The following is a 14,468-nucleotide window of genomic DNA, read 5'->3' on the forward strand; positions in this document are numbered from 1 at the left end:
TGGCTCCCTAAATATTCAGCGGGCGAATAACCAAGATTTCTTAGTTCCTCTTACACCGCCTCCTCTTTCTTCTCATGTCAATAGCAAAGCACTGAAGTACTCTTTCCCTCTATGCCTAAAAATCTAGTTCCCCTTCTGTTGGGCTGAGAATTCGCTATGAATCAGTGAAAAATCAGAATGAAGTGTACATTCATACAGGCGTATACTGGGGATTTACACTCCCACTTCCTTTATTTTAAACAGTGCTGGCTTTTTAAATGTCAAAAAATTTAAATTTTAAGCTTTTAAGGAGAACGAGTTGTTTTGACAAGAGGAGGTAGTTTATTGTATAGTAAACGTGAAACTGGTAAATGGCACACAACTTCTTGGTGCCCAGCAGTATTGTTCACTTTTATTCTTAATTTATTACTGCTACGGATGTTTTTGATTCCTGTTCAGGGGAATATTGCTGTAGAGAGTTAAAGTACTTTTAGCGGAGGAGAGCTTGTGGAGCTACTTATGGAGCAGCTGTGAAACAGGACTGGAGCCACTTTAACTGAATGCTTGCAGTGCCTGTTTCAGAGCATAAGAGAGAAGTCGCCTAGAAATTGAGTGTCCAGGTTTCTGAAAAATAACTTTTTTTAAAAAAAAAACCCAAGTGTATCAGACTAGCACCTGATGTAACCAAACTGCTCAAATGCTTGCACAGGAGTGACTTTTGCAAAGGATGGCTCTAATGGCTTTTTTAGTTGCTAAAGTCTGGTGTCTTGGGCTGAGTTGATTATCTAGTTGAACTGAAAACTTGGCTATAAAATATAAGGTAGAGACCTACGTCTAAACTTTCCTGTGGGGCCATTGGAACCAGTAAGAATAGAGAAGAAGAAGAAGAACTCTGCTGTGTTGTTTGATTTCTTGTGCTTTTCATAAGTAGGCCTGAGGAACAGCAGGAGATTTAACTATGTTCCAGGCAAGAAAGTCTCTTTGAATAAAAGAACAACAAACAACCCCCAAACATACACCATCCATGTTAGTTGGTAGTCCCTTTTTCCTCTATGAATACCAGTGCTTGTGAAAAATAAGGGTATTTCAGTTTTCAGGTCTGTGCAATTATAGGCTATTAATTACTGCAAAGCGAGTGGAACAGTGTAAACTTGCCTCCTTCATGACTGTATCTCTTGTTTTCCTTTTGTAAGAAGGAAAAACATTCTAATTTTATTAATAATGAGGCTACACAATAAACTTCAGAGTCAAGAGCTTGCTGGTGAGTGATTACATTCTGCAAGGCTGTGAATGGAAAATTCTTCCCCCTCTGTTTGTAGAAGGCTCTGGAGGCAAACAGGTGGATGCAGAGATTGCTCTTGAACCATGTTAGGTATAGTTAACTCATTTAACTATGGCCATTTTCCTTGAGCTGTTCCAGTTGTCCTACCTGTCATTCGATTGCTCCTTCAAAATTGACACTTAAAAGTAATATATAGTCTGCAAGCTGTCAGCTAGTGCTCAGCATTCACACTCTCAATTGTTTTGTTTGGGTGTAGATATAGGTCAGATGGTATTAGCATAGTGCATCTCTTGCAATCTTAATTTCTAGTTCAGATAACTGCATTCAAAAGTTTGTGGGTTTTTGTAAACATCCTCTTCACCTTTCAGATTAATGCATGAGTGGGCCATAATGCCGGAATACTTTACATTAGACTGGGAAGTCTCATAGGTCTTGGTAAATGTGTGTTGAAGAATTTAATGATGATATATTTTTAACTAGTTAACTAATCTAAACTAATCATTCAGATAGTCATAAAAGTATACATATTAAAACACTCAAAAACAAGTTAATGTGTTTTACCACAGAAATTTCCTACACTCAAAAATCCTGTGATTCCCATTTGCTCTGAGGTTCAAGTTTCTGCAGCTTTGAAGGCTTTGGCAGCACTTAATTGTTTGCAAAGCTGTCATCTCTGCGTTAGCACTGTAGAGACCTTCACTGTAGATTTTGTTTTAATCCGATCCTGCAGGTCAAAGTAATTCAAATACTTGAAGGTGGTGTCCTTGTTCTACCAAGATATCTCCTTCTTGCTGTAAAGTTTATATAGCTTGCATTTTTGTCTGACCCCAGGCTTGAATTCTTGAGTCCCGCTCCACCCTCCTAATTCTTTCAGTACCCAGTCCCCACAGCAAGGACTTAGATAAGGTGGTCCCTTTTCCTCCCCTCTCCCTGAAAACAGCCATACAAAACAGGAGAGGTGGGTTAAGAAAAACTTGTCTGTTCCAGCTGTTGGGATGACTTCAGCAATTTCAGGTGTAGCTGTTAAAATTTACTCAAGTGACTGAGCTACCCCACGGGTTATGAGACTGCTACTGAAGATCTGCATTCAAGTACAGGAGTGTTGACATGCCAGCAAAATAACTAGGGAGGTGAGGTAGGCAACATGCACTGACAGCTCGAGGGAAAGTTTTCTATGAGAATACCCAGGAACCCAGCTGTGTGTCCGTAAGCCTCTGTAAATGCAGATAACTCCTTCCCTTCAGTAGTCTCCTGTATTTCAGACTCATTGTTTAGTGGCCAAGCCTTCTCTTAAATGTCTCATCTACAGCAGTGCTGTCCCTTTGTAGGACTGCTGGGAAGCCAAAGGTGTGGCATGTATCTTATGGATGATCAATTTAAAAAGGGGGAAGGGGAATCCTGTAAATATAACTCAAGTAAAATGCTTCAATCTTTTTATAGTTTTTCTTGGTTATAAAGAGATCTTAATATATTCATGAAATGGTTGTTAAAGACTTATCTTTTTCCTGAAAGCTTGTCATCTTGACTCTTGTGCACAATAGAGGGAACATCTCAGATGTGATCTCCATCTGAGTTCTAATATACTTTTTTATCTCTGCTAATCTGAACTAAATCCATTTTACAAGATTTTCCTCTATGGATTCCTTCTATCATTTTTAGATAGGTATAAACAGATCCTAGAGAAAATGTTTAATGTTTGAGTATGGGACAATCTTCCCAGGAAATATTTCACTAGTATCAAGTAGTGACTTGACTCTGTTTCTACAATGTAGATGGTAGTAGACCTGGACCAGAAGGAATGTTTTTTGTAAGTGTGTCCTCTTCATGAAATTATTCCTGTGATCTTGTCAAAAGATTTCTTGGAACTTGTAATTGTTGAAAGGTTCCAAAAGATGATTAAAAAAATTGATTTTTAGTCTGTCAGTTTTCTGTCATAGTTGCAGGTTTCCAACTTACAGAAGGCTTGCTTTATTTTAAATGAACAAACTATTATTATGCTGAAACTAAAAATATCAGACTAGCACCAGCCTTGTAGAGCATTAATGAAGTGGCCTCAAGACTTCTTAATAGCTACAGCAAATAGCTTTCAAAACTGCCTTGTGCACACACAGAGAAAAGAGTAAAGTGTATAGAAGAAATACAATTCTCCCTGATAAATCTTCCAGATAAAAAGAACACATTTTCTGTAACTATATGGAGTTAACAAAATTTGGAGGATGGAAAGGTGGATGGGGGAAAGGAAAAAAAAAAAGTAACTGCTTCCTTTCTGGTTTTCATGGCACTGAGCAGGACATGGCAACTTGCACTGTGGGGCTGAGTAGCAGTCTTCCTGACAGAGACCAGTGCTGGGTGCCTCCACAGGAAGGTATTGAAACTGCCAATAAAGCACCAATTTTATTTCAATGTAGTGTTGTGAGTAAAGCAGAAAATTTGTCCTTAATCCCAGTGTATTTTCCAAACGTTCTTTTAAAGTTTGCTGGCTCCCTTGCTTTGTGTAGTCTATCATTTAATCAAAGTTGGGCAATGGATGCTCACTGGATAGTGATGCTTTTATAGCTGCCTTTTTTTTTTCCCCTTCCCTTTGGCAAACTACAAATGAGATCGTAGAAGTAGTGGAGAGTGTTTCCACTTAAACTGTCCGCCTTGATGCGAGAGGAGGCAGATGAACATGAGCTAGTGTTGCTGCTGCTTCCCACTACGTTTCACAACACCCATCTGCCAGCCCGGCATGTGATCCTTCCCTCACGCCCAGCCGCAGAAATGTCCTGGTAGCCCGTCTGTTGGGGGAGGAGGAGGGGGGCCCCAGCAGTGCCCACAAAGAGATCCTGGGAATGGGGACTAGCTGCATAAAACAGCAGTTGCTGCCTTTAAGGACCAACCTGTGTGATGGTGCTTTTTAATTTTGTAGAAATCAGGATGAGGACAGAATCAGGAGTGTTTGCATTAGTGCTACCTGGCTCATAAATGCTGACACTATCTGAAACTGCTCTTGAAGTTACACCTTTAGCATGAGGAGAGGGGAGAGTAATAAAGTATTATAGCAGATACTGTGCAGTGCTTAATTGCATTCAGATAATGTTGCATAAATACTTATTTCTCTGTGTTTTCAGACTTGTTTTCATTAAATTTAGATGAAGGGTGAATAGAAGCTGCCAATTTGGCCATCTCTACATGATTCGTTATTTCATAATACCTGTATCATATTCCCTCTTGCTCCTTTCCAAACTGAATTATCCTGCTCCCTTTAATCTTTCTGTGAAGGAGGCCACCCATGCATCTAATAAGGTTTTTTCCTGTCTCTAAACATTTCTCAAGTACTTTTTTTAACCTTGGAGACCATTTAATGCCATTTGTCAGCCTTGATAGTATGATCTTTTTTCTCTCATCCCATACCTCCTTAGTGTAATACACACTAATCTTTCTTCCCTATCACACAGACTCTTTCCAGCTTAGGGTGTTATGTGGGAACATGAAAGCACACAGGAACTTTTTTCCTGCTGCATCCGGTACCTGGGCAATTTCTTGTATTTTCAGAGCTTCATTAGAATACTCTCTCAGTGAATTTTTTCCATTGTATGAATTTTTATTTAAAAGGAGGGAGAGGGAGTTCTGATGCTGATCTTAATCTGTAATGGTTTATAATGTTGCTTACACTTGTAGGATTCCTCTTAATTTTTTCTTTAAAAGCTAACCTTCTTCCATCTGTAAATTATGCTAATTATACTTCCTGTGATTTGCTTTTTGATTTAGCAGTTTTAAGGCAGGTCCTTTTAAATGTCATTCTTGAATACTAGTGTGGTTTTAAAGCATTTAGTCATCTCTTTCCATTACCTTTTAATTTTATATACATAGGGGTGTGCGTGTGTGTGTATATACACACGCACAAGAATTTAAATGATCCAGCAGTATTATCTGGAAACACTTATAAACACATGTAGTATGTGGAGTAGGTTACAACAGTTGTAGCTACGGCTGCATGTGATGTTCTACCTGAAACCTATTTTCAGTTGCTTTATATCTTTTGCTTAATTTGAAACACAAAAGGTGAATAGTCCACATCTTCTCTTACCTCCTTATTTTTTTAATTGAGCTTTTCAGATGTTCCATAATGGGAGCAAGATGAATAGGGACCTAGTGTTTGCTCTTTAGAACTTGTAGGGAGGGACATTGGCTGGGGTCGGAGGATGGCTCTGCTGTCAACTAATAAGTCCAGCGTGTGCAGTGAAGATGACTTGTCTGCAATAGTTGTGTCCCAGTTACTCACCACACACTTTCTTAATTTTGCAGCAAGTCAAGGACTTTCAGGAGGACAAACCCCTTTGGTTAGGGGAATCGAATACTGCCATGGCAAATTGAATTCTGCACATTCTGGTATCTGGTGCTGTGCAAACTGTGTAAGCAAAAGTTGCTATTACTTGCTAACAGTGTGCCTTGTCGTCTTCAGTTCGTCTTGTGACGAGCCTAAGGTCTGTCTTGCCGAAGTGCCATCTTCTCCTTGCTACCGAAAGTGGCTTTGAAGCTGCACTTTGAAAGCACAGACGTGCTGAGCACTGTGGAAAATCGAGCCCTTGGTGTCCAAATTAGCCACTCAATTAGTAGTTCCTTTGACAATTTTGGCTTTGTTCTTTGTGGTTCAGCTTCACATTCTTAAAACCCTGGTAATACCACCTAAACAGAATTGTATTATAGGGTAAACTTTATTAATAGTTTTGAACATTTGGATATAACTGTAAGTTCCCAGGAGAAGAATTCACTCCAGGGTTTGTATGGGATGTGGTAAATAAGCCAGAGTTATTGTTTTCAGGCGCTGCCTTTCTGGTGTGTGCAAACAATGACTTCAGCAGCTTCCAGACTTATTTTTCTGATTCTTCCAGACTATGGTCATGGTTTCATGAGACAGTAAACTGAGTATTGGAGGGCCTACAAGATGAAAAACACCATCACCACATGCTGCAATGTGTTGAGCCATTGCAAATTGTCTTTGCCTATTCAAATGCCTTCACAAGGTTTTGGAGGAATAACTTTGTCCCAGTAGATCACGTGTTGGTTTAGGTACTCCATGTCAATGCTGCTCTGCCTTTACAAGGGACCAATGTGCTCTGACCTTGTTTTTGGTGAAAATGGGTAAAGTTGCCATGTTGGGGCTCTGGCTGGCAGCAGTGGTCCAGAGAAGTTCCCCAGGCTAGGAGGTGTGCTGGATGGCCTGGAACCAAGCTCACCTGTCCACCATGGTCTCCACATAGGTGATGTAGCCTTTTTACATCCTCCAATTACACCTTTCAAAAATGACTGCTTCCTCAGGGATTTATTAGGGGTTTCATATTTAATCTTCCCTGTAAAGCCATGCTAGCTGGGCCCCCTCTGGGGATACGTGTTTTACCAATGAAAAGGTTAAGACAAACTGAAGGTGCTTTGAAGACCCTTTTTGCAGCTAGCGGGGCTGCAAGAGCAATGGTGGCACTGCTGAGGTCCTGTTTCACGCATCGAAGTCACAAAATGCTGTCTCTGCTCGTGCTGTGTTGCAAATATTAGCACACCAGGGCCTGGTAGGTGTTGCATCGTAGTTGTGCTGCATTAAGATAATCTAAAATAGCTCTTTTGTATTTGTGGACTTAAATATACCAACAGAGATTGGAAGTGTGTGGTTCAGCTAGGCTTGGTATCTGGAAAGATATCAGTATTCCTCTGTGTACTCATCCCATCCCTTCCTTACCTGGTTCTTCTGTTTTCTTTCACCCCACCTCTCTACTGTTAAATCAAAAGCCACTTGCAGTAGCAACTTCTCCCTGTTTGTATTGTTGCCTGACTCTCTCTTTTTTTTTTTCCTCCCCCCCCTTTTTAAAATCACCTGGAACACTCAAAGTCTGCAGCTAAAATTTTCCATGTGGTCTTTTATCGGATAACCTTAACCATCCTGTGTCTTTTTCTGCCTCTGTTATTTGTAATTTCAGTTGTGTTGTCTAATTTTAACTCCCAACCAACATGACAGGAGTCATGGGAGCGCAAGGGTGGTGGTCTAATGGATTTGCTCTAGACAAGTGGAGAAAGTAACTTCAGGTTCTGCAGCACCACTGGGAAGTTCCCATTGCTAAATGTGTGTGTGACAGAAACAATATGGACAACTGTGTTTATGGACCAGATGTCTTGAGACTAATTTGCTTATGGCATAGGGCAGAAATCCTACAGCACCATAAGACGATGTGTATGGAATAGTCTGTTCTGAAAGCGCAGAAAACAACTGCTCTGGTTTGTTCAAAGGTGCTACTTGTAAACCTGTGAAATCTGCATGAGAACCAGGATATTTTAATGTGTGCTTTGAGCTCTCAGCTCTACTGAAGAGTAACGTTTCCTTGTTTCTCTTTTCCTTGTAAAGCAGCCTCGATTTGTGGGGCTTGGTGTAGGGTAATGCTGTTTATAATGAAGTCAGAATTGGCTTTTAGAGCCTGATGAATGAAAGTCCACAGTATAAGACTGCAGCTTTTTGTGAGAGAGACATCTGTGCTATAACAAGAGCAGGAGACCCAATTTAGACAAATGCTAGAAGGAGAGCTCAAGAAAAGGAAAGACTTTTTTCCTAGCTTAGATTAAATATTTGTACAAATAAACTTTTCTTTTCAGCTGCTCATCAGAATTGCTGCTGCACCACCAACTTGGCTTTGAATTTTGCTCTGATTGCCCAACAAGGCTGTACACGAGGAGTGTTACGGAAGAGCAGCTTAAACAAAACATGTTTGTTTTGCAGCAGAACTAGAGGCTTTGGGCTAGAGAGAAAAAAATTTGGGGAGAGGGAAAAGACAGTGTGAAGAGAAGTATGAAAAACTGAAGGATGTGAATAGAAACTGGCTGTTGCAGTAAATACATGTGAAGCAAGGAACACATGCAGAAGTTGTTTTGTGTTTTGAAAGTGAGTTATGATAGAGGATCTGGCTTTGAACACAGTGGCAATGACTTCTCCCAACTAGATCAGCTGGTTCAGTTAAAATTTTTCTTACCCACGAAGCTTGCTCCTCACACGCACACACATATATACCCTGACCACTGCAGAAACTTTTTTACTAGTGCATTTTAAATACAGCCTGGTTAAAAGTCTAGCCCTGTGGTGTTTAGCACACTTAGAATCTTGCTGCTGCACAAGACTGGTGGTGATGAAAATACAAGTGTCTACTGAGGACAGTGCTGCAGAGAGCAAAGTCTTTTGATCCAAGAGGATTGTTTCTCATTTCAGTTAAAGCTCCAATCCTTTGAGGAAACTTCTTATAAATCTGTTTGGTAAAGCAACTCTTTTAAGAACACAGGAACTCAAATCACCTGGATTAAAGCCCAGATGGACACTGTCTCTGACTGAGACAGCTCACAAGAGGATTAAGGAGCAGTATAAGTGGAGAACTGGTGAGGAGGAGTGGGATGCTGTGTGTGCTGGCTATTCCTCAGCACTAACAGCAAAGGAGCCTTTTGGTTCTTAGTCTTCTTGGAGCAGACTCAAGGCTAGGGTGTTGAGAGGTTTTTGATGGCTGATCAGAAACATGTTGGAAGTAGTAGCTCTTAGAGAATGTAGTATCTTCTAGAGAGTTGTGTGGAGTCAGTTTTAAAGCATTCCTCTTCTTGGTGAAGCTGGTGACTTTAGTATGTGGGTCTTCATGTAAAGGTATGCTTAGCCCAGATTATAAATTTAATATGGAAATAGTTTACAAAATATCAATTAACTATTATCCAGCAAAGTCTGGTGGTACCTCTGGCATTCCAGCTTTGCTCTTTTCCTGTAAGTTTAAGGATGAAAATTAAATCCTGTGACTTAAGTGATGCAGCTTTGGGCCAGGGTGGGCACGAGCTGCTGGTCTGCATAGTTCAAATGTAATAAAAATTTGTCTTAACTAACTGAAGACGTTAGCTCACATTGTAGTATGGTCTGCTGTGTAATGAGGCATGGGTGTTGACATACTGTAGGGACAAAGAAATTGCTTTACCAGACTAATGAACTCTTCAGTATCCTGTTTCAAATAAACATCTCAAAATGGGTCTCTGAGCCAGGGACTTACTCTGCTTTTCTTGTTTTAAAACCCTGACCCCACCTGAGATTCTGTACACCCGCTGATTTCAGTGGAGGCACAATTACCATTGAAGCTGTCTAAGGTAGAAGGCTTTCCTCTAATCTCATGCAGTGACTCTCCTGGCTTGCATGGAAGTATGGCAACAGTCTTAACAGTATGGCAAGACCTTGCAACTCTCCCACTCAACCGTGCCAAGGTTTCAATTGTCTTAAAAGGATCTTCCATAGACTTTTTATTTTAATCCCCATGAGCATCTTTGCTTCAGTAATATTTAGGAAAAGTTTACTCTGAAATTTGCTTAGTTTCAAATTGCCAGATCTTAGGAGTGGCAGAAAAATGGGTTTTTAGGGGATTGAAAAGACAAACTCTCAGAATAGGCTAATCTCTGCTTGTAGGAGGAAAGGACAATTAACAACTTGTCTATGAAAACAAAACTGTTGCCAAGAAATCTTACTGGACCTTATACAAGAAGGAGGGGGAAATTCTGCAGTTAAAAGTAGCAATGCATGGCTCAGTCTTGGCGAGCAGTGCATCACCTTTTAATTACCTGTTTTGAAACATTACCTTCGAAATGTCTGCATGCAATTTCAATTTTAATAGGTAGTAAAGATTGGAAATTATACTGATGTAAGTTGTCATTAAGTTTGGGCATATAAACTGCAATTTATCTTAAAAATGTCCTTTATATTTGTAGTAAAAGTATACAGTACATCAATGTAATTTTGAATTCTTAATCTCATGTGGATGTAGACTCTGAATTTTACATTTTTAGGGGCTGGGGTTTTGTGCACACTCAGTTGTTGGTTATACCAAGTAGAAGTGTACTTAAACACGCATCTGTGCAGCTTCTCGTTGATGCCTGTTACTTTCCTCACTTCTACCTTTTCATTCTGACATTTTGCCTTAAGAGACTAACTGATGTGAAGAATGGCACTTTGGTCACAGAAGAGGCTGCAAGTTTACTTCTTGGTGTAAATTGTGAACTTTTCCAGCATTGTTTTATTTCTTGAGACAAAATATTAGGATACAACAAACCACAATGGTGCACTTGTGTTCTGTGTTAGTTACTGCTGCAGACACTGTTTTCTGGAATGTTATTTCCCACCAGGAAGAAAATAAGGTATATACAATGTGATTTTTTGGAAGCAATACAACTGTGGGTAATTCAGTGTGTTTACTGGAATATTCTGACACCTTGACTTTCCTAAAAGTCTCATTGTATCTTGCCCCTTTTCATCCTCTATTGGACTGGAATAAAACAAATTATGCCAAATAAAACTACTTTATTCAGATTTCTTTTGCCCCTTGTCATGTGTTTTTACCTGTTCTTCCCTAGCTTTCTACCAAATGACAAATTAATTGTGACTTTCAAATAATTGTGACGATGTTCTTGCTAGTGTTTCTTCTCGAATGAGTCTTTGGGAAAACTGTCAAAGTAATTGTGGAACAGCTTTTGATGTGCTGTTGTTCTGGTTAACGTCTCTATGTAGACAAGTCCCCTCTAAGTAAGATGAGAACATTTTTATGCATGACCTAAGTGTACTGGGAGGGAAAAAAAACCAAACCCAAACAGTGGCAAAGTTACGTATATGTGCCTGGGATACATGGAAAGATTTTATTCCAGATTTGCTCTTCTCTAATTCTTCTTGCCTCTGTTTTAGTGCACTTGGAGAACAGGTGATTTGGAGGTTTATTTTTAAAGTTTGGGACTTGCAGTGCAGTGTGACTTCTTGGAGTTATGTTCTGCCTTCACATTTGTGAGGTTTTAAATGCAGATTTTTTTCAAGTGAGGAAAAAAAGAGCAATATGTGCTTGTTTTTCCCAAAATGGTTAACACTTCTTCCTCATTGGAGTGGATGTCTTGAATGCTGTATGTTCTTATAAAATTATTACAAATTTTAGTGGCTTTGCAGGCTTTTTTGTTGTTTTGTTAATGTTTTGAAATTGAAATCTGTAATTTCTCTTACCCCTTGATAGGTGCTGGATAGTTTGTTAGCTCAATATGGAACAGTGGAGAACTGTGAGCAAGGTATGGCTCTACTCTCAAATTGCTTTTAAATTTGTAGTGGGAAGGGAGTGCACACTGATCTTATTTCTTTTCATTGTGTTTTCCTCTCTAGTGAACACTGACACGGAGACTGCAGTTGTAAATGTAACATATGGCAATAAGGACCAGGCTAGACAGTAAGTATCTTATTTACTTGCTACTGTTGGCTAACTTGCATTTCGGAATTGATGTTATAATTTTATTGATAAATTAATCAGAAGTGAAGTTACATATAAAATTGCAATGTAAGCATTAACTTTCAAGAAAGCCTCTTGGTCTTCCCCTCACCAAGACTTGTGTGCTTTACCTTAATTTGCTATTTTGTCATAAATTTTCCTGCCCTTTGATTAAAAATAAATCAATTTCAAAAGCTGAAAATTTGGGTAAAATTATCTGACTGGCAAGGGCATAAAGTTAGTGATTTGCCACTGACAGAGGACAGGAGTTATTGCTTAATGATTTTTAGCCATGTTTTAAAAAAGCTGTGTGATACCCTTTTACAGTGTTGGTTGTTCTATGTCTGTCTTCTGGTAGTACCTGCACTCTTCTCCTCTTTGTTTCTGTTTTGCGATCACTTTTCCCTTAAATTGTATTTTTTTGAATTAGAAAATGTAATTCTTCTTCCAAACACGCAAAAGGTCATAATCCAAATATCCAAAATAATTTATTTGGACTCTCTGACCTTTAGGCCATGTATTTTATGCTTGCTTGTATCTTCAGTAATTGATAACTTTATTTTTAAATGTTAATATCTATATTATAATGCTTTACCTAATAAATGGTTGTATATCCTTTTCCATTTTAAACATCCATATTATATATTACACCATAGGTTTAATTTTGATTTTCCACCACAAGCAGAAAAAGGACTTGTGTGTTCCTTAATTTTCAATGTGGTGACATAAACATATTTTCTCTTCTTTCTAGTGCTAGCAGTTTAAACAACCAAACCCATGGAATAGCCTACAATATTTTTATTTTAACTTGGAAATTTCTGCCACCTTGTGGCTAACTAAAATCAGCAGTTAAGATGCAGAGTATGCTTATGGTATGCATTAATTCAAAATTACAAATGAAATAATATTTGTACATATAATTAAGTAATTACGACTTCTGTGTAATTTGAATGCAACACATGTATTTAATCTTTCAAAGTGTTAGGTTACTTGTTAGTGTATTCTAAACAACTGTGATGGGAAACTTGTGTCAGTGGTGTCTCCTTTGTACACTGGAGCTGAAGGAAACAATGCTTTTCTTGAATTCACTATTCAACTTTTCTCAAAACCTGAATTGTTTGACAAGTTCTTTTTCAGGTTCTTCTGTTGTTTTTAATTCTGTTGCACCGTAAATAAGAAAACCACTGAATTTCTAGTTCTATGGTGCAATGTTAAAAATTAATGCTACATGTACCAGTTCCTTCTTTGAAAATGCAAGAAGGAAGTACCTAAAATACCATGGAAAGAAGCATGAGGTATATTTTTGAGCTGTCTGTCATCTGTGATATGGGTTCCTGGATTTGTGCAGTTCTTCAACTTCAGCCTTCTGTAGTTGAAAACAACAACATATAGCTTCTTCCCCCCCCTCCCCAACCCCCAAACCTGTACTTATTAAAATTTAAGGTTAATCCTGAGGAAATGTTGAGGCAAGCCAAGACTGTGAAGAAGTGTCTGAGATTAAAGTATTAAAATATTGTTTTGCGTGAGAAATCACATGACGATAACTGAATTTCCTGAGTTTGAAAGCAGGTGAATTAGTGTCTACCACGAATGTTGGAGGAGGACCTGAAGGGATACAGCTTGAATGATGACAGAGTTTGGTTGCCTTGAACAGATAGAGCAAGTGCAGGAGCCTTGGTTTACTTTTGTGAATGGTTTGATTCAGACACAGTGGTTTCTAAGGGGATAAATCAATCTTCTGTACAGAAAATGTTAGCTCAGATGGGCTGGCTCCAGGATGCAACCTTGCAGCCATTTAGAAACCCCTAAGAGAAGTGGCCAGATAGAGGTTTTTCTAGAAAAAAACCTGTGAGGAATTACAATGAAGAATCACTATCAGACCTGTATGTGTGTGCTTTTCTGTAGTGGCTGTGGTGGTGTTTCAACTGAATGGTTTTCCCAGACGTGGCCTAGCTTTGCTTCTTGGAACTGGCTGTGGTGGACAGCAGTGGCTGCGGAGGGGGAGTGGTATATGAGTGCTGATAGCTGATAAAAGGCTGTGTTGGTCAGCCTATGCAGTACAAGGGGTAACAAAAACTGACTTTAAGAAAAGCTGTTTAGAGTTGTTGAGAATCAGCAGCTGATAAGCTTTTGTGTTTTGAAACTTAGCTGTTTAGGGTAAATGATTGCTCTTAGCCATGACTTTTGGAGCAAACACTGTGATGTGAAGTTTTCTATGCTGCTGCATACAGTGGGTCCCCGGTTCTAATTGTGCCTTTTCTGCACTTTTTGCAACGCACGTGCTAACTTCGCAGTTAGTAGTGCTGGCTGACGAAACATGCAAAGTTGGCTACTTCCCCACTGGATAGACTGTATGGCGTTGCTGTGCTTGTTGGAGTGTGCACCGGCAGCGCTGCGCGGTGAAGGTGCTGTAACACAAGCTGGAGATATTTTTGATAAGCAGTTCTAAACAAGTGTGGTATGCATTGCTTGGAGGATGTTACTTTTCAACAAAACTTTTCGTTCCACCCAGATAGGAAACTGAACCTTTTTCTGTCTTGCAAGTTGAAGTGTTGCAGCAGAGGCTTTTTCTCTAGGCTGGTACTGCAGTTGTAGCACATTCAATATAGGGCTGCATCCAAAACTAACTTGGAAACTGAAATCAGTGAAGAATGTTGCAGTCCTTTTGAGAAACAAGTCCTGGACAGTGCACACAACATTCAAAATCTGAGACATGCACAGTCACTGATTTCTAGTTGGAATGGAGGTCTGCGGCTTTGACCTGTTGTAGTGACACCTTTCTTTCCTAGCTGGACAGGCATGAGGCTGTCTTGGCAGAAAAAGCAGGATGCTGCTCCTTGTCTTTTGTGGCCAGAGCAGGGGAGCCAGTGTGGCAGATCAGGTACTTGTGGGAAGCCTGGTAGGTTTGTGGAGCAGTGTACAAGCACAAAGCCATG

The 14,468-nt window shown here is 39.5% G+C and overlaps 1 protein-coding gene across 2 annotated transcripts in view; it reads left to right on the top strand.

Moving 5' to 3' along the window:
- IGF2BP3 (insulin like growth factor 2 mRNA binding protein 3) overlaps positions 1-14,468 on the top strand; it is a 115,516-nt gene that overhangs the window by 58,497 nt on the left and 42,551 nt on the right. For both annotated transcript variants that reach the window (XM_064444434.1, XM_064444433.1), the window contains 2 exons: positions 11,287-11,338; positions 11,430-11,493. In XM_064444434.1, the coding sequence (XP_064300504.1) occupies positions 11,287-11,338; positions 11,430-11,493 (116 nt within the window). The remainder of the gene's footprint in view (positions 1-11,286; positions 11,339-11,429; positions 11,494-14,468) is intronic.

The sequence above is a fragment of the Phalacrocorax carbo genome, chromosome 2 (genome assembly GCF_963921805.1).
Source record: "Phalacrocorax carbo chromosome 2, bPhaCar2.1, whole genome shotgun sequence".
In the NCBI taxonomy this organism is placed as follows: domain Eukaryota; kingdom Metazoa; phylum Chordata; class Aves; order Suliformes; family Phalacrocoracidae; genus Phalacrocorax; species Phalacrocorax carbo.